The following is a 24,127-nucleotide window of genomic DNA, read 5'->3' on the forward strand; positions in this document are numbered from 1 at the left end:
ATCTCTGTGCTTGCACAGCCTCACTCAGAGAAGCTCTTGAATGATGAGAATAATAAGAAATATCCATGGTTGGTTCCGTGGAATTGCTTGACGATGACCGCATATGCATGTCCCCAAACAAGCCACGAGGCTGCTATGTTGCGATCGGGACATCGATCGGATGGGCTCCTGTCCTAAATCCGTTCTACACAAAGCGTTGCGGATGCATGTTACTGGAAGAAGCCAAACGAGGTGCTTTTAAGGTCTGGGTATAGGTTTGGATGACGTTACATGGAGATAAGCTTAAAGCGTCGTCACTCGCATGTCCCTGTGACGGGGCTGGCGTCGAGAAGATATGATATCCGCAGTTCGAAGGCTTCAATGACGCAGCTTGCAGGCCGGAGTAACTCACGCGATGCGTCTTAAATCTCTCTTAACCTCCAAATCTTCAACAATAAGCGATTTACTATTTCTGATTCTCGATCCTTCAGGTTCTCATTTGCTTTCTTATCTTTGCTCTGCCATTTACTGAGTCCTTTTCCAACGTTGGAGGCTCGGTCTGACGTGGAAAGGTGAGTTTGATACGAGCTTTTGGAAATACTGATTCGGCCATGAACATTAACGCGTCTCAAACGGACCATCGCCGTGCCACAAACGTCTCCCGACACAGAAGAAACGCGAAATAAGGAGTCACGAGCTAACGAAGAGTTACTTTCATAAAACCAGTATTGTCATTCGTTGTCTATACTTTAAGGCTTGTATTCCTCCTTCAACTGTCCGAATCCAATCCTTGGCTGATAATTCTCAACTTCCATCGCCCCGAAATCCGAAACAGTGTAGAAGTGGTGAAGGAGCGGGGTTCCAAGCAAAGCAAATCCAAAGGAATCACTCGACTCAAAAGGTGGATAACAATTGTCATTGCTCCCGGCGAAGCCAGGTCTTGCGAGCTGATCTCCAGTCAACGTGACGGCGTATTGACCATCAGCAGAATCCCAGTTACCAAAGTCGAATGTGACCGACCAGGCGTCTGTGAACTCTGAGCATCGTGGGATATATTGGCCTTCCATGATGGCAGTAAAGTTCCATCCGATGGAGTTGTAGACGTCGTCGATCATCTCTGGTGGGATCGCCATCGATCCCGCCCCCGTATCGAAGACTGCTGCAGAACCGCTGCCGGGTAATGACTTGATGGTGGTGTTCTTGGTAGAGACCGACACCGACTTGAATTCCGTGCGCCAGACCTGGTACACAACTTCTTGTCGTAGAGGAATATATGTCATGGATCTGTTGACATAGACGTCCTCTTTCGAGCCTCCGAGAGTGAGTTCTCCTTCGACCACATCGCCAGTGTTCAAGAACTCCTTGCCATAGTAAATCCCAAAGCGTGGGAGATCGACGAGACCTTTCTGCATAAGAGTCTCGAAGAAGGTAGTAGTGTTGGTTGCGGCAATCTCGCTGAATGCAAGACCCAGGAAGCCATCGGCAGAGATAAACCGCCATGAGCTCTCATATACAGCAAGGAAGGTTTGTTGCCACGTGAGTGTGCTGTTGGAAGATGAGATGGCGAACGTGTCGGTTGACGCATCACCCTCTACGTATCCTCCGGCATATTCGATACTTTCGTATGGACCTTGTGTTAAAGAGGTCGATGATTCCGACGCATTGTAGCCGACTCTTGTATAGCTGAGAATTTGTCAGCTGTTTCATTCTGCTAGCAATTTCATCTGGTCAAGCATACCCGCTGCCATTCGAACAAGCTATCGAGCATCTTTCGTTTGCGACCCACGTTGAAGCTGAGCCCGTGTCAAAATGCAGGCGATAAGTCTCGGCTGGAGTTCCAATATCGACTACCACTGATGCCTATTATTCCAACATGAGCAAGTCAATTTCGAACTTAGCGATGTGATTATAACGTACGTATGAATTATCAAAAATTATTGGGAGATCAAACTTGGCCGCATTAACGAGTGTGTGGCTCGCAGTCGCCAATAGGGCGATGCTTCGCAAATTGCTGAAAACCATTATGAGCGAAAGAAAACACGAAGAAACGAGAGACTGGTTAAGTGAGCGTGGTGGGGTGACAAAAGCCTTCTACTGAGCTTCCATGGTCTTTCTATTTATCTACTCTCTGGTATTCTGGAGCCCGGCAATCGGGTTTGAGTGAGACGAATACCCAGTAAGTAAGTGCCGTTTAGCTCGACAAAAATAGGGTTGCATGAGAATACGAGATTGGATCTTGGCAGAAAAGTCTGGAGTTGTGGATATATCCCGTATTTCCATGTGGATCCCGTACTTTTGCCGTATGGTGCTGGTGGAACATGACGACATGAACTCTCGGTTTGCGACAAGTTCGAGATGCGCAAGTATAGGAATTAAACACCTTGAATGCTAGAATAACCTGCGAGGCTGCTTATTTTGAAGAAGAAAGTGGGATGAATTCCCATGGTCTTTGTTCACACATTATCAGATTACTGCCATGCCAATGGTAAGGAAACTGCCGGCTCTCTCCATAGCCGTCTGACAGCGCTTGAGAAGCCAAGCGCAGCTGATCTCGGAGTTACCGTGCTTGGGTTAGACGAAATAGTAGAGTCTATCTGAAACTCGAAATAAAAGGAAGGGTTCTATTCCAGCACAGCCTGCAGATCCTCCTTTTTTGGGTGCACGTTCCAAAGGGTGGCCTCGGTAAAGGAAAGGAGCATTAGGTGATCGCAGGGTGTAAACACTCCACACGAGAAGTACCTATCTAAAACCACACAACCCCTCCTTATGATCTTAAGACTTTTGATCGAATGGCAAAATGCTTACTAGGAGGTTACATCTCATACAAAAAATGCTACAACAAGGTACTCCTTGCGCTGCTTTCCCGCTTCCGACCTGAGGGCTGCAGGCTTATATTCCCGAAAGTCTTGAATATTCCAGCGAGGCTCATTTTGGGCTTGATCTTCATTTTGGATGAAAAGGATTGAAAAAGGTGTTGCTTTTTCTAAGTAGCTGTACAGTACAGATAGTGCAATCACTTGGTTCACTGAAGTGGCCAGAGGTGTGAAAGGTCAACAAAGTTTTGGAATGATCAACCGCTCACCGGTAAAGTATTCAAATTGGTACAGAAGGCATTTTCCATTAAGCCACTGTGAATCATGTCACAGCGTGTGTTTTCCTGTCTGACAATAGCCATACTACCTCCCTTTCTCCGAACTTCATTCCCTCTCCCATCCCTTGGTGATCGTCAGGTGACTTGCTCTTCTCATTCCAGAGTCCAGACAGTTTCCGTCACTGCCACTCTATCTTACACTGATCGCAGGCAGTATGCGCCTTGCCGTTAGACAGAAGTCGTTTGCATACTGGGTTGGTACATTGTGTCATCCAATAACCTTGCGGATGACAGAAGCTGGCGTGTCCGCAGAGATGGCAGTGTAGCACAATGAGAATCTGTCTACCGGTATTCTGAGTGAACGGGAACATGTTATGGAATGATAGCTATCGTGAGCTTGAAAGCTTCTTATGTAATGTTATGCTATTTGTTTGGTAAGGTCTGATGAGAATAGAGAATGGTGTATTCTGGGATCAGGTTGTTCGAGGAGAGGGTCGAACAGTAGGACGGTTTGCCTTTATAGTTGTTTGTATGTGAACAGAAGATTTAGAATAATACGTTGTTGCTACTTGAGCTTCTCTCAATCCAGTCAGTGGGTATGGACCCGAAATATGAACGTGACACAACTGCGTGATTGTACACCAGCTTCTTTGGACTGACTGTGAACGAGCTTCCCTATCAACGTTTGAGATGAGTACAGATTTTCTGAGACAAGCATGGAGTATAACTTCCGACTTGAATCGTGACAGTCAAATATTCAAGTTGATGTCCGTTCGGAATGATGTGGTCGATTGGGAAAGCAGAATCATTAGAACGGGCAGATTCGGGAGATAGAAATTTGTCACATCGAGTGATCGAAAAAGCTTTGCCCAGTTATCTCACTCTATCTCCATTGCCTCTTACTAATATCTCATCCTCTCCTTCTCACAGAACAGCAATATAAGCGTAGGTGTTCACCCAAAGAACTCTGCAGGTCAGATTCTGCAGCTGGATTTTGAAAAGTAATCCTGTTGTTTGCAGGCCTTGTTGAACACGTATCGCCATTCTTGACAAGGTAGAGAGCTTTATACTTGGTCGCCATACTGGTCTAGACGCAATTGGGAGAGATGTAATGTTCTGAAAACATATGACTTAGCGAAAGTCGGCATGATCAGGGTACCTTTGCTCAAGTGCCATTTGGACCGCTTCCAGACATTCTTGCTTTCGGTAGCGCTCCAAGTTTGGCCATCCACGTTCGCGATAGATGTTTTGCAGCATTGGAATCATGCCGTCTGAATCGAGGCCGAAGTGAGTGTAAACGTTGATGACTCTTCTCGGGCTGATAGGGATGAAATGTTGTTCCCGGAATTGATCTTTGAGAAGCTCGAAGAAGTCTGTGATGGCCCATGCTGGGGCATCCGCTCTCCACTCCGCTTCATTTTCAGGCGCATAGTCGTACGGGTCATCTTCGACGTCCTCTTTGGATGGATTGTGTCTAATCTCGCCTGGACACTGCGGCCAGTGTATGATACCGAGTTCAGTGTCGAGTACGAATACAGGGTTGTCTCGACCTCCACTCGTGAGTCCAATGACATGAGAAGGTGATTCTTGGTAGAAATCATCCCCCTCTGAAGCCAGCTTCAGGTGTTCAGCTGTGGCACGACCAGAGGAGAGATAAATCGCATTAAGATTCCAGTTCGCAAACTTGCAAAAAGGAGCTGCCTCAGTATCTAAGCTTTCTGGGCGAGTATAGGGCAGGTGGCGGAGAAGTAAGATTACTTCTTCGGTCTTGTCTAAGTCTTGAAGTTTGTCCATGGTGATATTCGGCCAACCGCCTGCTGGAGGCTCGACAATGTCCGAATCGTCCAAGTACATTTGACAAAGGAATCTGTAGTAATCTCGAACGACAGAAATTGCCTCGTCACGCGAGTACGTGATTTCCTCAAGCTCAGGCATTGTTTTGACGGGATTAGAGATCGAAATAATTGATGAGGTTGAGCAGAGAAAGTGCGAGACAATAAGAATGGAAGATATGCGTTGGAGGCGCACAGGCGGGCGCATTGACTAATTCATTCACCCGTCTTGGCACATTGATCTTACGGCTGGGGATCTTGATTCGCTTAAGCCCCTGAATTTTGGATTAGCGAGGAAGCGAAGCACTTTTTGTTTAGCCATGTACCATGTACCCAGCCTGTACAGTGCCGTCATGATAGTCTCCCGGGTAGCTACAAGTTCACGTAATTACGATTTTAGTGACAAGGGAGGACAAACTGTGATTTTAAGACGGGTTGCAGGCTTTTGCTTTAAGTGGACGCAAAAAAGAAAAAAATGACTAGAGAATATGTGGCTGTCAATACAACAGCTTATAAAGGGAGAAGAGCGCCGTATTGCTATTTTTTATGGTTTTACTCGGATCAATGGATACATGTAAGACTATCCATTATCCGTTCATTTGCCCAGCCATACTAGACGTACAGAAACTTGTTGCGAGTGCGTGAAACATTCCTAAATGAATGACTGAAACTCGATATGAATATTCAGCCGTTTGGGCGCGAGACTTTGTTGTCCAAATTCTGCTCACTTACGAATTACAGATCTGACTTTCCTATGCTCTATTCTTGATCCACAGCAACGTAAGACCACGTTTTGCTCTTGGTGTCAAAGCATAATGACTGCCTGCTTGGCGAGAACACGTTGTTCCCCAGCTTTAGGGCATCAATTTCGGACAAAATGCTCTTCGGCGTATCGTTCTTAGCCGCTAAGTCGACATTCGAATTGTTGCATTCGAAGAGTGCACTAGAAGGGAGCGTTGGATCAGGAGTAAACTGGCTGTTGACCTCTAACGTAGACGTACTGGAACTCGATGAAAGCTTTTTTAGAAGACTATTATCGACTGTTGTCTCAGGCTCTGCATTGCTAGAAGCGGAGCTGTGGGATATGAGGTCATCGGAGACGCGATTGTCCTCGCACTTCCGAATGCTCTTCGAGAACCAATGATGCTGTAGCAACATGAAAGCTGGGAGCCGTGCGCTGGGTTCATATGCACATAGCTGTTTGAGGAGGCAGTGAAACTCAGCAATAGGCAACGATAACTCGACGTGGGATGTAGCAGAGGCGCAATATATGAGCGACTGTAGGTTTCGTTGATGCTTTGTGACAGGAGAGTCAGCCCTGAACGAGGTTAGCGCTGCCTCTGTCGGTTGTTCTGACTTAGAACCATTCGCGCCTCCTCGGGAGGTATCCAACTGGTTTGGCGACTCAGCATTGGGTGGCCTAGTAGCGCAAGGCAAATCCAGAGTGATCAATATTCTATCTCGGCCGGAGGCTTCGGTGACTGAGAATGGCACCTCCGGCAGGCTGTGTCGGCAAGATGGTCCTACGTTGTCTATCTGTTGAACGGATTCGATGTGCTTTTCCGGGCCACACGGTGGAATATATTGCCAGGATTCACTCATCAATTTTCCTAGGTCTTCAGGCTCCCTCTCAAGCAGCTTTCCATTTTCATCAAAGCTCTCGTATCGGTTCGTGTACTGGCTCCACATTTCCTCAGGAAGCTTGCCTGCGTAAACTGTCCAGTACCACGAGACTTCGTCCAGATAGTCACCTCGGAAAAGCGACTGCCCACACCACCACTTGAATAAGAGAACACCTATCGCCCAAATATCTGAGCCTGGGGAAGCCGCACCTAAATAGAGTCCTTCTGGTGTCGCAAATGCGGGAGGTATACCTAAACTTCGAGTAGGGGGATGGCCAATTGAGAAAGCCTGGCCGAAGTCGGTCACCAGAAGTTTGTCACAACTTGGAAGCTTCCGCAACCTGGCTGGATACATGAGGTACTTGAACCGGCGTCCAGTTCCCCAGCGGTCCGGGAAAATTCTTACAGGCTTGTCTAGGAGCTCATACAGCTCGTCAAGGGAATCGATTTTAAGGCTCTCGGTTTGAGTGAGCACATTGCGTTGGGTAAGATCTAAGTGGCGTTAGCTTTCATTTCTAATTGTTATCTTTTGGGAAGAGTCGGTGTTTACCTGCATGTACGATGCCAACAGAATGGAGGAAAGCAACGGCATGGGCAAGTTGTCGTCCGTATTGACGGGCCTTCTCGATAGCGTCTTCTTTTGTATTTGAACGTGTTCCAAAGAGCTTCGCATCGACTGTTCGACCTGCTAAAGGAAATACAAGACATAGATGGTTCCCATTCGGACCTTCGAACGAAAAGCTGTTGAGGAGAGGGCAAATGAAGTTCTCTTCCAGATTTACACCCAATCCTGCGAGGTATTGCAAGACCTCGAGCTCATGATATTTGTCGGACTGATCAGCACGTACAATCTTCAGAGCAACATACTCTCGAAGGGTATCATCCCACACCAGCCAGACTGTTGCAAATCCTCCATGACCCAGCTTGTGTACAACTGTATACCGTCCGTTGCAGAAAGTCTCTCCTAGCACGACTCCGTGGAAGCCCCCCTCTTTATAGTTTTCTGGACCCTCAACATCAAAATCGTCGTAATATTGCAAAAAGGGGCTTGTCCATGAACAATGCGTGAGACGTTCAGCCAAGCCTGGGGGATTTGAGTTCGATGATGGCACAGGGCGTAGGACATGACTAGAATGAGGTAAATCTGTGTCTGCGCTGTTTATGCCATATCTATGGCTTCCTTTTATTGATTCCAGAGCGTGAGCACTCGTAGACCGACGTGGAGTTGTAGGTAGCGCAGTTGTACCCGATTCCTGAACGCCTGCGTGCACAAGTTCTGACTCTGTGTTATTCTCACTCGCTGAGAGCGATAACGAGAGAGAGCTGTGTGAATTGTGCGAGAGAACCATTTTTGTGTATTTGAACACTCCAGGTAGCAGAGGTGTACCTTGAAATTTGTTCTTTCTCAAATTGATCATTGATCGAGATTATTATGTCTCGAATTTATCATTTCTCGAATTCGTTGTTCCTCGCATTTGTTGTTGATCGAGTTTGTTGTCTTTATCAGCTGTTTCACCCTAGGTACTTCGGAAGAGACCTTGGTAGGTTGTTTACAATCACCTGTGTACATGTGGGTCATGTGATACGACATTCAACATGTACTTCAAATGATTCAAACTGATTGATTGTTATGTGTTAGCTAAATTTTCAGTTACTAAACCTTTAAAGGAGATCAAAGGGAGTCAGATCGGTTCTGGCTCTGTATGTCTGTTTTGGCTTGTGGTTGCTCTCCACTAGTACAGCGCCTTTGTCCTCTTCATTGCCGGAGACTCACGCGTTTAGGCACAGCCACTCAGACGAGGCGCTAAAAGTCTAGTGGCTGCTTTTACTACATAGTACATGCACTAATTTTGGGCTTTGTAAAGAAAGTGTGCTCCTTGAGGGGATAGTGTGATACCTGAAGCTCTCTTCCAACTTGTATCAGGCCTCAATATAACAATCGTTTCTTTTATTATTAAGACATCATGAGTCATGTAATAAAGTATCATACTTTCCTACTTGCGTGTCATAAACAAACTTTTTCGCTTAAACAATATGTTTCTGACCAACGAATGAACATGCAATGTTTCATGCATTGGCCAGTTCTTTGTGGAAGGCCCCTTTTATCTGAGCGACAGTTTTTATTCAAACTCTGATCTTTCCCTCCTTCAGTCTGCTATCAAACGGATGGTTCTATCTCCTTCAAAAATGGCGGACACAGCTATGCGGGAATTTTGGTGGCTTGGTTGCAAAAATCCGCCAATTCTGCTCCAACCCTTGAAAGAAACATAAGTAAGATCTTAGAAAGGATCTTTGTTAACAGACCTCTAGTCTATTATGATACGAAAATACTATCTCTCTTGGATATCCACTTCGGTAATGCTCTATCTTTGTGATTGTTCGGTGGATACTTCCCCTCCGTGTTCACTACATCAATGGTCTTCCTTTCTCGGATCAAGGCACCACGAAGATAATGCTAACAGACAAATAACCAGTCATAGCCAATGTTCAATTCTTCGCGGACGAAGATTTCCGCCAAAGATTTACACCTAGAGCAGAATCTACGTTTCTACTGATACTTCGGGTTGTGCCAGTACGTGGTCGAAAAATCTGCCCACGTAATTCCAATTCGAACTCTTGTTGGGTTTCTGCATTTACCGCAGTACATGATCGTTATCTCGAGGATGCTCGACATAGACTTCATGTGGAGACTGAGGAGGCTACTGTAGTGTAATTTAATCCTATCGTTGACATCAATTTAATTTGAGGCCTGTGGTTATTGCACAGGTGCTAGCTCCTCAGTCAAGAAACAAGCTGAAGGGATTCATAAGCAGAGATGTCGAACACTCAGAAAATACAACCATACCATTGTGTGTTCTGCTAGAAATATACCACCCAAAGCACATTCACGGTGTGCGCCTTTATAGTTCCTATACATTCACTTGAACGATCCTCGCAAGTCGTTGCTAAAACCGTTACCAAATTCAGCATCTCCGCCCTTCCCAGTGGACTGGGGATCATTCTCTTTGGTCGATTCTCCATCCAAACCAATGTCTTTCAAGAGGCCGCCCAATTCACTGATACGAGCCTCTACTCTTCGGTCATTCTTCTTCTCGGTATTTGTTGCCAACTTCTTGTTCTTGACCTGCTTCGCCCCGCGTTTCGAAATGTCTCCGTTGCCTTCACTAGCTCCCACACCAACTCTCTTCGTAGTCTTCTCAATATTGCGGAGACTTGTAACGTCCTTCTCCTTGGTAGCAGTGGCTCGATGCTCTTCCTTCTATGACAGACGTCAGCTGTGATTGGCAAATTGCGCAGACTGGTGACGACGGAAGAAATATTGACGCATACTTTGGGCTTGACTTCGTCCTTCTCCCAGCCGTTGGACATCTTACAGGACTCCTCTGCTCCCTGTAAGTCTCAGTGAACGTCGGAGGAAGAATGTGGAAGATACAAACAATGCGGATTGACTCAGGATCGACGTTGCCGCGAATTGTCTGGTGAAATTCCACGACGCTATTCCAAGACATGGTGACGCTTGGTGGTAGTTACCCGTTCTGTTTGATATCGTGGTTGAGTGTGGTCGCAGATCAAATCGATGGTTTTGATTGAAGGAATTGATGATTACAAAAGTTTCCAAATATTGGGCTCGCTTGCTTCCCTCAGAGAAAGAGCGAAGCAGGTGAGCTCACGTTTGGGACTGGTAAATTCGCTCGACGGAAATCTGTGTTTTGGCTCGCGTAATCCAGGCGTGAAAACAACACGTCTCGGCTTAGGGGCAAAAACATCATAACGAAAAAGATCAACATGAAAAGATTGCACATGCGCGAATAAGTAAAACAGATGCATCAGATACATAAGGATGAAAGAATTGAATGGCAAAAGGTTCGGGTGCTACCCCTACAACCTTCCCTCAGCTAAGGCCTTGACCCTATGCAACGAGTTGCTACGCTCGAGCATATGCCTGCGTCATATGACGTTGAGCTTTTACACTACAACGCCCTCGGACCGCATTGGTGACAGAAATCTGCTTGTTTGGCAATATGAAGAACACAAAGCTTTTCCCGCGACGCGACCTCAAGCGCAGACCTGGTGGTGGTCCGAGCCTGACAATGCGTACCACATTTGGCTTGTGCAAACACCTGACATCTCTTAATTTCATTGTTAGTAGAAGTTCCAAGGAGTATCGCTATCCTTTTGGGAATGTAAACAATGTGAATATTCCGCCTAGGCCTTGTGCTGCATTATGTTTCCTATGGCTTGGTTCTTGATCCTAGGGTCTCACATCGTATTGTCGCCCAGGATTTCTAGTCTGTCAAGCAATTCATCAGCTGGTTAGCATCGTGTGCGCAAAACATGATGAACTCCATCACGAAGCAAGTTTGGGTCGTGCTTCGGGATGCCAAAAAAAATAATCACAGACGAAACGAAAGACGGGTGCAGCAGGTAAGAGGGAAACACAACTACGTTCAAGTACGAGACAACAAGACATTATCGGTAAACAGAACTGGTAAGACTCACAGTTGCATGTAAGCAGTCTCTTTGGATAGTAACGTGGGTTCGAACATTCATTCAGATGCTAAGTTCTGTTATGCTCCTCGCTAAATGACCCAAAGGATTATGTCAACACTCCAAAAACAAATATCTCGATCTCCTCCTCTTCTCCACTCAAAACGGGCAGTGGCAGTTTTGTTCTCTCTCTGATCATCCAACCTTCATCTTGCATGAGTGTGAAGAAGACAGCTTCACTTGCGTGCCTCACTTTCATCGCAAGCAACACTATTAAATCTTTATTCCCGTCGGCCAGTCTACCAAGTGTCTGAACAAGATCGGGAACGACGTCGGGGTTATATGTACAGTCCGCAATAAGTACAAGGTTCCATTGCGTGGAAGCAATTGATTGGGGAAGAGGCTGGGACCAATCGAGCACGCTATGGGCTGGCGACGGAGATGAAAGAGATATATTGTGCGTAAGAATAGAAGTTGCTTCCGGAAGGTCTGTTAAGATCATGTGGGAAATATTGGGGAGCAGTTGGTGCAATGTTATTCCAACAATACCACATCCGGCACCAAGCTCTATTACATTGAGATCGGATTTGGATAAAAGAGTCTGGAGGATCGGCAATTTTGGGAGGGTCCTAGATGATGGCAGTTCACCGAGAACGGTCGTGAGATAGGCGGAGAGAACAAGGCCGGCATCCTTAGCACATTTTGTCAGTAAGAAAAAGAAATAAGGACGTACCTGGAGCATACCCATATGTGTCTTGCGATGCTCTCGCCGGACTCTTCCCAGATATGTACACTTTGATCACCGCCGTACTTGAACACCCGTTCCACAATGCCATTTCCATTGGGAATACCTCGCAGGCTAACGATGCCTCCACCATCATCGGATTGATTTGGTCTGTGCCCAAGCACATGGTCAAAGTCCTCCGCCATATGCTGTTGATCTTTTGCTCTGATCTGCATTTTGACCTCCAAACCCGCACGTAGAGCTGATTTCCCGATGGGTATCTCGACCGAGAGACCTTTGAAGCCATCAACCCCTCTCCACGTGTAATCTTTTGGCTGGCAGCCATCGAGCCGCTTCCCGCTCCGTGTATCCTCAAGTTCGACAAGCAATGCGAGATCGGAACACAGAAAGGCGTCGCCCAAATCTGTGGTGATGGTAATAACAGCACTCAGACTCTGAAAGCCGCGAGAATCTTGCTTCCTCCGTGGTGCTTTCAAGAACCGAATATAATGCATGTTTGCTTTGCGCAGATCTGCTGGTTACTCAGGGCAGCTGCCTAATACCTCGTCTTTTTCTACCCGAACCAACCCCAGAATTTTCGGCCTTCTGCTCCCTATGCAAGATAGAGTTGAACCTCGTTCTTATGTTCGAAGGCTGCTGAGGATGGTTTGAGGGCGAGATTGAGAAGAATTGTCGAAGTTGTGGGTCGAGAACGGGGGAGAAAATCACAGTCAAAGTATGACTATCAAAGGGGAAGGGGCTTGATGAGGAGCAACGTTAAGTTTGTGACTCTATGCAAATTGTTGTTGCTGGAATTAACAAAGAGGCCGATGATGAAAGGACGTCAAAATTGAGAAGACGAGAAATGCGCATGTTCTTGGCACGCTAATGGTGGGGTCACAATTACCCCGCCATTCTGTTCCATTCCCTTGCTCCCTCATCTCAGTACATTTTCAAATATATTGTCAACTATTAGACAGACCTATACGTATACCTTTTTCGAACATGACTCACGCATACCAAATTGACAATAAGCTCTTCCCAATGGCTGTTACTCTTTATTACTTTTGTTCAGCCAGCATGAAGTGGGCGAAGTTCTTCTTATTTGTCAAAGTAAACAAGCAAGCGAGGTTCACGTATTAAGACGCCTTCCGTGTAGAGGGTATTGCCCTGTGACCCAGGTATACGCAGTAAAACAGAGTGTGGCACATGTTAATGTCTCGTCGAAAACTTCTGGACTTTCCGTAGTTTTGGCTTCGGAGCTAGCGTTCTTTCTTGCGAAAACAAAAAAGATTTCTTGCATCTCAATTATTTTATGAATTAGGGGCCATAGCATCATTTTTTCAAGAGCATGAAGCAGTTTCTTGTTGAAACCTTGCTATTCAAAGCATAGAACAGAGACATTGCTATGGTCTAGAACGGGATGAAGAGTCTTAGGATGACTGGCAATAACTCACTCTTGAATCAGACATGGTTGAGGCGCAGAATACTCTGCAAAGAGACCCGTTACTTCTGTAAATAAAAAGCATCAAACTCTATCCTCTCAAAATATACAAGCACGAAAAGCGGCCTCTGAAAACATTAGCTGCAATCGGAAATAGACATTAGTCAACCGTAATCGCGGGAATGGCTTACTTGACTATCAGCAAGTACCACTGACAAACTACGAAACTCAAAAAGATAGATCAAGATGTCAGCTTTCGTCAGTGTGTGCTTTACACTCAACCCTGTGTCCTGCATAGGCTTGATCGCCTGGTAAGTTCAATTGCCCCCTTCACTGGACTTTCACTCCTACACAGGATCAAGCCAGCTCTAATGCCTAAGAAGCATCATTTGCTGATTACACCAACAGACTTGCTTTTTGCAAGGGTGGGAAAGGTAGTGGTGGCGGTAGACGGAAATCCAGAAAGCAGGAGGCGACGTAGCAGTGGTGGTCGCAGACGCAGACGACACCAGATCTTCTTGCATTGATGGGAGATGGGAGGAAGTATCATTGATGATCTGGTAGCCAAATCCACGACTCTCTGCAGATTCCACCCCTCAAGCAGAGACTCACCCGTAAGTGTTAGGGATATTCTGGATGTTTATTACCCTACGCATAGCTGGGCTTTGTTAACTATGTTTCTGTATCAATTCTTGGCTTTGAAGCGAGTCGTTGAATACTGCTGACGAACATAAATGTTTGAAATCGTGATTAGAAGATGTGAGTCTCATGAGAAGGATATGAAGCTACGTCGAGTACGGGATGCCTCGACCACTGTCGTAAATCACAACCCAATTAGTAGCCCATCTATCCCAAATGCTCCACTTTGTCTCATACACAACCTCGGTCAAACCAACTCACAATGATTTCTGTTGCAAGTAGCATTTCAGACTTTCACGCCGTCGATGTCGCGGTCATGACTATTGATATTTAATTAAGCTTAGATTCAGTCCGTCATCTCGCTCACTTCCGCTAGGATCCACTTCACACTCTGGAGCCGAAGCCACGCCAACACCTCACTAATCCTTTCTAATCGTCCCTGGAGATTTTGTTGCATATCGCAAGTCGGCAGCACAATATTTCGTCATAGTCCTTCTGTCTTCTTGTTAGTCTTGACTTGTTCCTGAGTCTTTGCAAAATTCGGTTGGCGTAGCCTGACCGCTTCAGTCAACAGGAACAGGATTAGTCAATCAATGCTGATAAGTTTGTTGCATATCGCACATCGAATCTTTTTTTGTGGTCCTTCTGTTTTGGTCATGAGCTTGACCTGTTCCTGAGCTTTCGGACTCTTCTTGTGATAGCTCAATCCCAGTCGACAGGAACAGGTTTAGTCGATCGAGGCTGATGGCTCTGTTGTAAATCGCAGTCTGAATTATTTTTCAGGAAGGACTTCGCTCTTTCGGTTCGGTCCGCAGGTATCGTCTTGAGATGCCCACTTGGATAGCTTCGCCCAATATTGTTCTGCTGCATATCGTCAGTCTCCGCTATATTTCATTCTTGGTCTGGGCGTGCTCGCCTGTGATATTATCAAAGCTATTGAATGGAACCAAGCTATATTTGAATGAGTGACAGCAACGGGCGTATCGCACTTTTCAACTGGATGCTTCCCTCAATTACAGGCTCTGGATTCTTATTGGTTTTTCTTCTTATAGTTCTTAGTCTCTTCGACGTGTCATCTAGGAGTGTTTTGAGCTAAACCCTTCTTGTATTCTCGTCTTGACTTGAGCTTAATTATAGTTAGGTTCCGGTCATGAAGCTAAAGCTATGGCTTACCGAATTTTTGTCCGATCAGCTGCTTTGAATACAGGGCGGTGGTTGAATGCCTCGGTATGGAGAGTCAAAGGCCACAACATGTTGATGCAAAAAGAGCTCCGGTGTCATGTCTTAAAGCTGTTAATATCTTTGACTCCTGTAAGGATAGTGTGATTGGCCTGCGTAGCTTGTATGTATTGCTAAGGAGACAATTAGGAGAGGAGGAGGAAAAAGCAGAATGTCGTGGCAGACTGAGAATGGGTAGACACAAATGAAGCAAACAAAATGTAGGACAAAGTAATTGGTCATAATATTCAACCCTTATCTGAACCATGTGCAAGAAATCCAGTAAGCCATGTACGCCACCTAACTCCACGCGCATCATAAATCCGCCCCATGACTGTACTGCTACCTTACTTTTTACAACAACTCGCGTCACCCGCAGCAACAACCAACTTCGACATCTTGTCCGCCGCATCAAGCACCTTCCCTTGTCCTGCAACTTGGCTAGGCGTACTGCAATAACTAGGCGGTACATCGAGTGCTGGATTTCGAAGGAAGAAGTTTCTAGGACGGAGGAGAAGCGTCATTGGCTCGGCGGGCATGACGGGGAAGTCTTCAGGTGAGGGGAAATGCGTGATACCGAAAGTGTGCCAGAGTACAATGTCGGTGTTGTCGATGGATGCGTCGCCATTCGCGATCCATTCCGGGATGCCGCGGGAGGGCTCGCCCGAAGTTTGTGGAACGTGGCGGCCTGCGGGGAGGATTTGGTCGTCGTCATCTGGAGATTGTTAGTTGTTATCTTGATCAGCATTTTCGAGAGCAGAAAACTTACATCTTGTGACGTGCACGGCATGTCTAGCGAAACCAGCACGCTTCCAAACCAACGAACCCTCCTTTGGTAACAGCTTAGGAACTTCTCTGCTGACTAGCTTATAAGAGACAGGCTTGTGGCTGTAAGGGTTGGGCTTGTTGGTGTTACACATGTCCCATGTTCTCGAAGTAACTCCGTTATAATCACTGACAGCCTCCTTCACTGTAGTAAACTTGGTTCTATTGGCGAAGAAAGCGTTTCCGTATGGGTTTTCCTTGCTTCCAACCTCGCCTGCCCCTTGAGTAGCATCGACTTGGAAGACTGTGTTATTTGGTCCATCGATATTGGGGTCGATTCTAAGACAGAAGAGATGTTGATGGTTATGTGCGTTAACTCCTGGGTAGACCTCGGTTCCCCAGCCCTTCGTGTCTTCGCCAGGATTCATAGCATAGGTGTTGAGAATGCCAGTAAGCTTGATCTCTAACTGGACAGTACCATCTTGGTGGAAGATCCAGTACACACAGTATTCGTAGTTGGCCGCGGTGAAGATGTGGGAAATGATGAGTTTGCGGCCTCGGGTAACGATGACCGAGTCGTCACGGAAATCGGTGTGCTTGAACAGAATACCAGCATCTTCTTCGTGGATGCAGATCGCGTTCTTGATCGTGGTACTTTCTCCAGCACGATTGACAAAGGCTGCATCCATATAGTGAATCGCGCCTTTACAATCACACCCCAAGGAAAGACTGTTGGTCATGTATCCTCCACCGTACTCGCCCAAATCGAAAGCATGTTTTCGCTGGTGAGGATGTTCTGGGTTTCCGTATGGCACAACCATCTCCGCCAAAGACAATCTGTAGAAAATCGGTCTCACAGTCCCCTTGTCATTGTAGGTAATATTGTTGAGAACAATGCCTTCCTTGTAGTTGAATCCCACATGGACATTCCAGTTCTGCCAGTCAATGGTTCGACCTTCAATCTTGAACGATACGCCCTCTGGTTGTGTGATGTTGATTGGCTTGATATCTGTCCTGTATCCTCCCTCCGCCTCAATACTTGCTACGTGGTAATTGTTGGGCTTGGCTTTGTTGACTGGTCTGCGGACCTCGGGGATGTCGATGTGGATAATCTCCTGCTTGTCGGCGTCGAAGATGGGACAGAAGTCGAGCGGGAAGGAGTATTGACTGTCGTCCACGTGTGGTCTGTAGTACATAAGGGCTTGTTGCAACCGAACATCGCTGCCAAATCTGTGATCATAACCAATTGTCCAAGCTATGGTGGTCAGCAAAGTCCATATTCCTTGTCTCGGAGGACTTACGATCGCAGTAAACCTTGTGCATATCTTCCGCTGGAATTCCACTGATCACACATTGTTCAATGACCTTGGGGTCTTTTCGCACAACATGCTCGACTATCTGCAAATCCTCCATGGTGATCTGGAACCAGTAAATAACGATATGCGAGAGCTTTCTTAAGAGTACTCACTAACGGCTGAACACCCTCCATCTGCTCCCACTTGACAATCTTCCCCGTCTTCAAATCCACCAATCCATCGTAAACCTTCCCACCAGGCGCCAGAGCCACAACATCAGCAATTCTGGTTGGGAGTGGGGTAGTCTTTGGAGTTTCCAACCACCTCAACATCTCCTTCTTCGGTGGTTCGCGTAGAGTGACAGCATTGTAAAAAAGCTTCCCATGTTCCTTGCTGATAACTGCGACAGCGGCTTCGATCTCGGCATTTGAGAGGGGATCGAATGGGTGAGGAGGATCAGAAGTGCCGGTGAAGTGCTTGGTTACAGACTTGAGTCTATCGAGAGCCATTGTGTGTGTTCCTTTGCTGGACGGTTACTAGACTGATGAGAAACAATGACTGGCAGGTCAGTGAAGGGTATGGATAGACAAAAGTATCACAATGAAGATCAGAGGGGAAGGGATAATATATAAACCCCAGCGGGATCTGCTGTATCAAATTGGGTCTGGATACCGATGGATTGACAAGTGGGATGGATGGATGGACGGAATCGATCTAGTAGGTACAGAATATAGCACAAGAAGCTCCCGAAACGTGCCTCTTGCATCGATCAATGGCCAGAGCTGTCACCCCTCCAATGCCACGATAGTCTCGACATATCATATTGCCGCTGTGAGCCCGGCATGGTCAAGCTTGAACAACAATTTGGGGAGACGCGGTTGGATGAGGGGCTGATAAGAGATATCCGCCGGATTCCATGCCCAAGAAGAGTTTAGCGGATGTGGGGTACGAGCTGGCGGAAACCCAACAATTAAGATGGATCCAAATGAAGTATTCCTATCCTTTGATATGCGAGCTGTTGATGTTCTGGTTCCGGGGTCGGACTGAATCTTATGACATTTGCTAATGAGAAGTTCTGGTGGCTTCGTTGGGTGCAGATGTCCGTGTATCACGTGACTACCCAAGGGGATTCCGCACCCACCTAGGTACCTATCTTAGCTCCTTAGGTAATGTAGCAAGACAACTTCCTCAGGGCCTCTTTCTCGCTCGTAATTTTCCGCTTCAAAGTATACGCGGTATGTTTTATGTGCCTATGGATTCTATATACAACAGCATGTTGTTGTCTCACCTTGCAAATTACTCGCTTAAGTTCTTCATCAATTCTAGCAAACATTAGGTCCGGCCTTCAACTGTAGAGCAACCTGCTCAGCAAGAACATCTTGCATAGGGTATGTAGGATGCAAGCTGTTCAACCAGAAGTACTGATTGACAGGAACACCGCACGCCGGACTGAAAGTATCAGGCGCAGGAGTGCCACTGAGAGAAGTCAGCAAAACCATTCGCTAACACTTTGAGCAGGACTTACTTCTGATAGTCGGTACAATACGCAGTAGTGTTCTTGTACAGAGCCGTCTGCTTGTATTTCTTTGGCTTGTCGAGCACTTCAGTGAAGTACTTGTATGAATCCACAAGGAAGATATTGACATCTGGCTTCTCGTCCTTAATGCTATTCGCCATCTTGACAACCAGCGCATTCCAGGCGAGGATATCAGCCTTTTCTAACGCTTGTTGGTCGGCTGTATTGGCAAGTGCCAAAGGCGATCTGTCGACCGGTGGGACGTTCAAGAATGCAAAGTTTCGTCCTCCAGCATAGTACAGCTGGTCAACGAGTCCTCGGTAGACTGCGAAGATCTTGGCGTTGAGTGTTGCGGTATCTGCTAGCCACCAAGAGTTTCCAACATCATTGATACCGTCGAAGATGGCAAAGAGAGTGTTTTTCGAGGTCCAGGGTGTGGATGCTGGCTTCCCGGCATAGGTTGGGAACCATTGATTTTGGACTTGTTCTGCGACTGAGGATACTTCTGGTTTGTAAGGTGCCACGAGTTTGGAATTGATTGTTGCTCCACCATATGCCAGATTATACGTCAAAAGAGTCGAGGCATTGTACTTCACAGTCAGATAGTCGACCCAGTTCGGGCCGTTCGCCGATGTATATCCTGGATATGTTGGGTTTCCTAGCGGGTTTGTCGGGGTCGGCTGGACGCCGGTCTCGTTGAATCCAGTTGTGGTGTAAGAATCGCCACTGTTTGAAATCAGTCCATGCATCTGGGATGACCGGTAGACAAGTTCGAATTACAAGATGAAAGCATTCTTGATGCCAGGCCATCCGGGCCAATTCGAGGTAGCTTTACATCCCTTATGAAGTGTAGCTCCCTGAGCGGCGGAAGTCAAATACACGGCCGAAGCCAACACAGACAATACTTTAGAAGGCATAGTATCGACTCAAGAAAGAATATTCGCAGTACAAGGGATACTCAAGACCCAAAAAATGCCAGGAACACTGCTAAAAAAGCTCAAAGTAACAAGAGAACCCAAACAGAAAAATGAGAGATCACCCGGATACACATCTCCATATATACCAACCCAGAAATTAAAATCCGAGCTACCCAGATCCCCATCTCTCCATCTCGCGCCGTTCCTCCCCTCCATCCTCTCTTCTGGAAAACAATAAATTAAAATCCAGGTCCCCACCCAAACAGCGGGGTCGTCAAAAAAGTGCGGAGGCACACCTTCCGAGCAGATTTAAGCTCACGATAGACGAGACACGAGAGTCCGGGGACAGATGTGCAGGCGCGGGAAAACATATTATCCGCTGCTATAGTATATGCTCCAATAGCATTGATTAGTAGAAATGGGGTTTGGTGGAGACTTTTGAATGCCTTTAAGAATGGTGATGCTGTGCTCAGACTTGGGCGGTGTTATTCGCTCGTCTGCACGGGCTAGCGGGTCGGGAAATGCTTGTGAGTATGGGAGCTAATGCCGGGTATATTGAGATTGTACATTTGCGGATCGAGAGGCCGGTAGCTTGTCGCGTTGTTGAAGTGTCCTGATGCTGAAAAGCTAGGATATCCCCATCTGGCACGGGGAGGAGGATTTCTGAGCCGACGCGAGGCAACGTGATTGAGTCTGTCTGTCCATTTCCTCGTGATCACTTTCTGTACGCCAGTAACCTTCTTTCGAACTCGTTTCGAATTTGGCCGACGATAACTTCCTTGTCTTGTATCAAAACAAGATGCGAGGTAATTTGATTCTGTACAAGTCAAAAACAGAATGATTTCGTCAACACACAGGACAATACCGACATGTTATATACATACAGCCAATGGCTAGAAACTCAAATCACGTAAACCAACCCTGGAGCTTCTTACTCCATGTGTTACCCTTCAACTCTGGCTTCTCGTTCGCAAGCACAATATCGAGACCGGTCGTCAGATCCACTTCGGCTGACGGGATAACCCAGGGCTCATTCTTCCTCATACTATATATCCGGTGGCCGAAGTAGATGCAAAGGAAGATTGGAATGCCGACATAAGCTGTGAGAAAGCCACTGGCGGACCAGAGTGATGGAAAGAAGACGTCGAAACCGTTGATGAGAGTCAGGAAGGTGAAGAAGACAATAGCTGCCCAAGCTCCATACGGCTGCATCCATGATCGATATGGGATTTGGTCTGGGTATGTGACGCCCTGGAGATCGCATGCTTTGCGGAAGCGGAGGTAGGTGATGCAACAGCAGATCCAAGAGATGAAGCCAGATGTGTTGGTCAAATTCACGAACCAGTTGAAGACTACGGATCCACTGCTGGCCACATTGAGGTATGCAAGGGCACAGAAGAGGGACGAAGCTCCAACTGCCATGTATGGGACACCCTTCTTTGTGCACTTGGCGAAGATCTTTGGGGCATTGCCCGCGACTGCGAGGGAGAACAGAGAGCGCGATGACATGTAGAGGAAGGAGTTTCCAGACGACCAAGCCGAGGTGATGATCACAGCGTTGATAACTGAGTCAAGTCCTTTGATACCAGCATCTGCAATTCCAACAACGAACGCTGAAGATCCGGCACCGACACCACCGTTGGTTAGACGCTCGTCATTAGAAGGGCAGATGACACCGATGGCAATGACTGAACCGACTGCAGATGACTTGTGGTTAGCATTCGCTTTGCGGGGATTAGGAGATGTGGCAACGACGGGAGCTTCCTGACAGAAATTGACGGGAAGGTGAAAAAAAAATGAAGCACACTCACTATAGAAGAAAACGAGACGGATGAAGTATCGCTTTGCTGCTTTGGGCAAATTGCGACGTGGGTTCTTCATCTCACCACCGGTCACAACGAGCAATTCGGGAGCGAAAGTGAAGGGGAAAGCCGAGGAGACCAAAACCTTAAGGAAGGCAAGAAATCGTCCAGTGTCTCCTGTTTTGAGATATGTGTTCGTCGCTCCTGGATCCTGAGGTACAGATTAGCTTTTCCTCGAAGAATATTGTGGGGTCACGTGGAGCTTACCTTCCAGTAATGGAAGCCCAATATTCCGTCTTGTTTTGGTCCACCACCCCAGAAGAGGATAAATGAAAGGATCAGAAGCCCAATCATCATGAAAACCTTCAGCGATGCAAACCAGAACTCTGTCTCGCCGTAGAAAGCCACAGGGAGGGTATTAAGTCCTACGATAACAACAATGAAGACCGAGATCCATACAGCAATGTTGATGTCCGTCTCCCAGTAATCGATCACGATGCCTGCAGCGGTGATTTCGTAAGGCACCAATATACCCAAAGAGTAGAAGTATAGCCATCCCATAGCGAAACCAAGAGAGTCTGAGACATTTCGGTGGCCATAGAACCCCATCGTTCCACCACTGACTGGGAGATATGCAGCGACTTCGGTGATAGCAGTGACGACACCGAGGACGAGAGCGGCGATCATGGAATAAGCCAGAAGAATAAACAATGGGCCGCCTCTAGCGAGGGTGCTTCCACTTCCGACGAAAAGACCAGTGCCTGGTCACAAAGTCAGGATCATTCCTCTACCTCATCAAGACATCAATAGTCTGGGAAACTTACCAATCGTGCCTCCAAGAGCAATCATTTGAGCATGTCTGGCTTTGAGACCTCTCTTCGTCTTCTCAAGGTTTTCGACATCTCCAACCCCGTCGTAGGTAGTGGAGTTGACGACACCATCCTTCTCACTGCTATCATTTGGGCTGGACTTGTCGTCTCCCATGGTGACTTGGTCCTCGTTCTTCATTGTGAATTGAAATTATTGAAGCCTTGCCCCTTGAAGAACGATGACAGAATCGAAATGTCAAGAGTGGGAAGATCGTAGATGTTACTTATAACTTTACCAAGACATGTAAGCAGATAAGAGAGATTCGGTCGCTCCGTAGCCGTGGTAAACCGACTGCAGGAGCTCCCCTTGTCCTAATGCTGCTCGAGCATTGCCTTCCCAGCTATGGTTTGCCAAGTGATAGTGCCTTGAACTGTGCATCTGATCTGATTGGTCGTAGATAGCTTCTGGTCGGGGCAAAACCTAGGATTATGTGCGGATGGCCCCGGCCACTAACAGCGCCCACTCGGCCAGGAACCCAATGTTGCTGAGGCTTCAATGGAAGCATCTCCCAAGACGGCGCGACCAAAACAAGCAATACTGAGAACTGGATCTTTTCCAGAACCCTACTACTGCAAGCCCCTATCACTTGGCAGTGATATCAAGCTCTGGGCCTCCGCAGCCACAAACCTCTGCGCAGAAAAAAAAGAAACTTCGATAAGCTACTCTCTAGCACAACTGAGTTGAAGGAACAAAGTTAGAAATTGCGGGGTGTGTCTGGATGATATCAGGCGCATGAGCAGGGGATATCTCCCCAGGACTCTCTTGTCTGATCAGAGTGTATGATCAGGGAATGCCTGTATACAGCGAGATAATAAGGGTAAAGAGCCGACGGTAACCAGATGATCCAAGTCCAACAAAAAGCATAAATCATGAACAGCAAGCAGGGGATGAAATAATTGCAGAAATACAGAGGTCCGTGGAATATCTCATCAAAGTGACAAGTGGAAGGCACCAGCGCCACAACTTGCCGCACTACAGCATCTAGAAGTGTACGAGATGTCAGAGCCTACTTACCTAGAGAGGCAACCATCTCGTGCTGAAAAGGACTATTTGGCCGTATCACGTCCCAAGGCGCGTTGAAGGGGTTGCATCGAAGCTGCAGCTTCACACGACTCGGGTTTAGGGGTCCATTGACGTGCACCCTGGTCGTCTAGATTGTAGGGGTTCCGTCCGTCAAACCCCGACTTTTTATTCCCAGCGTCTCATGCTCACTACGAGTTACATGAACGCGGAAACGCAGATGTTGGCGTGGAATGCTTTGTGCTGCCGAAGTTGCAATTTCTGCGCTGACTTGAAAGCTGGCTTCTGACTCGGCGGACTTGGGTCATCACGTGAAAGGCTGGCAAGAGTCTCCTTTCCCATCGAGTGCCATTTTCACCCCCTTTCAGCCATCAATGGCCCATTTTCACTTGCATTCCATCACATACAGCTACCTACCCACGCTTTCAAAGGCGCGATAGGTCTCTGTCGCTCACTGCCAGCGTGAAAATTGCCTCTGACCGCGCCACCAGGCAGCTCATCGACCCGGTTCAGATAAGGATCTGGCTGATACTTGTCACTTCAAGACCTCTCAGGACACGCCACGGAGCTTTCAACGATCCTGCGCTACTGTTCGCTGAGTCTTCAAATGACCAGAGAGGGCGTATTCTTCCATGAGTTTCGTCAAGTGGCGCATACTGGTTGGTTTAGAGCTGAGGGTGATTTGCTTTACAGCGCGCAATGATCTTCCCTCCCATTTGACTTACTGCGTCCGGAGAACTACGCCTTTAGATTCGCGAGGATACTTGTTTACATTTCATTCTTTCTTTTCCGTACTCTTGCCATCATAGACCTCAGAAAATCAATTAAGTCTAGACTGGTCTTCTCTCGGCTTCACAGCACCATCTTCTCAGTGCTGGTCATGTATTTTGATTGAGTCCTTTATA

The 24,127-nt window shown here is 47.0% G+C and overlaps 8 protein-coding genes across 8 annotated transcripts; all 8 read right to left on the reverse strand.

Annotated features, from left to right (window-relative positions):
* Positions 1-25: 25 nt before the first annotated feature.
* Positions 26-2,533, reverse strand: ONS95_011943 (uncharacterized protein). The gene is made up of 3 exons (XM_058505545.1): positions 1,897-2,533; positions 1,718-1,839; positions 26-1,662 (listed from the first exon to the last, which is right to left on the reverse strand). The coding sequence occupies exons 1-3, from the start codon at positions 1,999-2,001 to the stop codon at positions 729-731; spliced, it is 1,161 nt and encodes a 386-aa protein (XP_058358067.1). The 5' UTR covers positions 2,002-2,533; the 3' UTR covers positions 26-728.
* A 1,668-nt stretch (positions 2,534-4,201) lies between these two features.
* Positions 4,202-5,005, reverse strand: ONS95_011944 (uncharacterized protein; the record flags this gene model as incomplete). Its single annotated transcript, XM_058505546.1, has 1 exon — positions 4,202-5,005. The coding sequence occupies one exon, from the start codon at positions 5,003-5,005 to the stop codon at positions 4,202-4,204; it is 804 nt and encodes a 267-aa protein (XP_058358068.1).
* A 489-nt stretch (positions 5,006-5,494) lies between these two features.
* On the reverse strand, positions 5,495-7,873 carry ONS95_011945 (uncharacterized protein; the record flags this gene model as incomplete). The annotated part of the gene is made up of 2 exons (XM_058505547.1): positions 5,495-7,016; positions 7,075-7,873. The coding sequence occupies 2 exons, from the start codon at positions 7,871-7,873 to the stop codon at positions 5,662-5,664; spliced, it is 2,154 nt and encodes a 717-aa protein (XP_058358069.1). The 3' UTR covers positions 5,495-5,661.
* A 1,568-nt stretch (positions 7,874-9,441) lies between these two features.
* Positions 9,442-10,033, reverse strand: ONS95_011946 (uncharacterized protein; the record flags this gene model as incomplete). The annotated part of the gene is made up of 3 exons (XM_058505548.1): positions 9,442-9,783; positions 9,855-9,914; positions 9,962-10,033. The coding sequence occupies 3 exons, from the start codon at positions 10,031-10,033 to the stop codon at positions 9,442-9,444; spliced, it is 474 nt and encodes a 157-aa protein (XP_058358070.1).
* Positions 10,034-11,121: 1,088 nt separating this feature from the next.
* ONS95_011947 (uncharacterized protein) lies at positions 11,122-12,251 on the reverse strand (the record flags this gene model as incomplete). The annotated part of the gene is made up of 2 exons (XM_058505549.1): positions 11,122-11,703; positions 11,757-12,251. 2 exons carry the CDS (start codon positions 12,249-12,251, stop codon positions 11,122-11,124), a joined length of 1,077 nt encoding a protein of 358 aa, XP_058358071.1.
* A 2,860-nt stretch (positions 12,252-15,111) lies between these two features.
* Positions 15,112-18,133, reverse strand: CAO1 (Copper amine oxidase). Its single transcript, XM_058505550.1, has 4 exons — positions 17,271-18,133; positions 17,104-17,221; positions 15,807-17,057; positions 15,112-15,752 (listed from the first exon to the last, which is right to left on the reverse strand). Exons 1-4 carry the CDS (start codon positions 17,604-17,606, stop codon positions 15,385-15,387), a joined length of 2,073 nt encoding a protein of 690 aa, XP_058358072.1. The 5' UTR covers positions 17,607-18,133; the 3' UTR covers positions 15,112-15,384.
* Positions 18,134-18,419: 286 nt separating this feature from the next.
* On the reverse strand, positions 18,420-19,530 carry ONS95_011949 (uncharacterized protein; the record flags this gene model as incomplete). Its single annotated transcript, XM_058505551.1, has 3 exons — positions 18,420-18,573; positions 18,623-19,339; positions 19,394-19,530. The coding sequence occupies 3 exons, from the start codon at positions 19,528-19,530 to the stop codon at positions 18,420-18,422; spliced, it is 1,008 nt and encodes a 335-aa protein (XP_058358073.1).
* A 906-nt stretch (positions 19,531-20,436) lies between these two features.
* On the reverse strand, positions 20,437-22,340 carry ONS95_011950 (uncharacterized protein; the record flags this gene model as incomplete). The annotated part of the gene is made up of 4 exons (XM_058505552.1): positions 20,437-21,227; positions 21,342-21,543; positions 21,600-22,093; positions 22,157-22,340. The coding sequence occupies 4 exons, from the start codon at positions 22,338-22,340 to the stop codon at positions 20,437-20,439; spliced, it is 1,671 nt and encodes a 556-aa protein (XP_058358074.1).
* Positions 22,341-24,127: the final 1,787 nt, after the last annotated feature.

Source organism: Cadophora gregata, assembly GCF_030347475.1.
Source record: "Cadophora gregata isolate MNR1 chromosome Unknown scaffold_6, whole genome shotgun sequence".
Taxonomy (NCBI): Eukaryota; Fungi; Ascomycota; class Leotiomycetes; order Helotiales; family Ploettnerulaceae; genus Cadophora; species Cadophora gregata.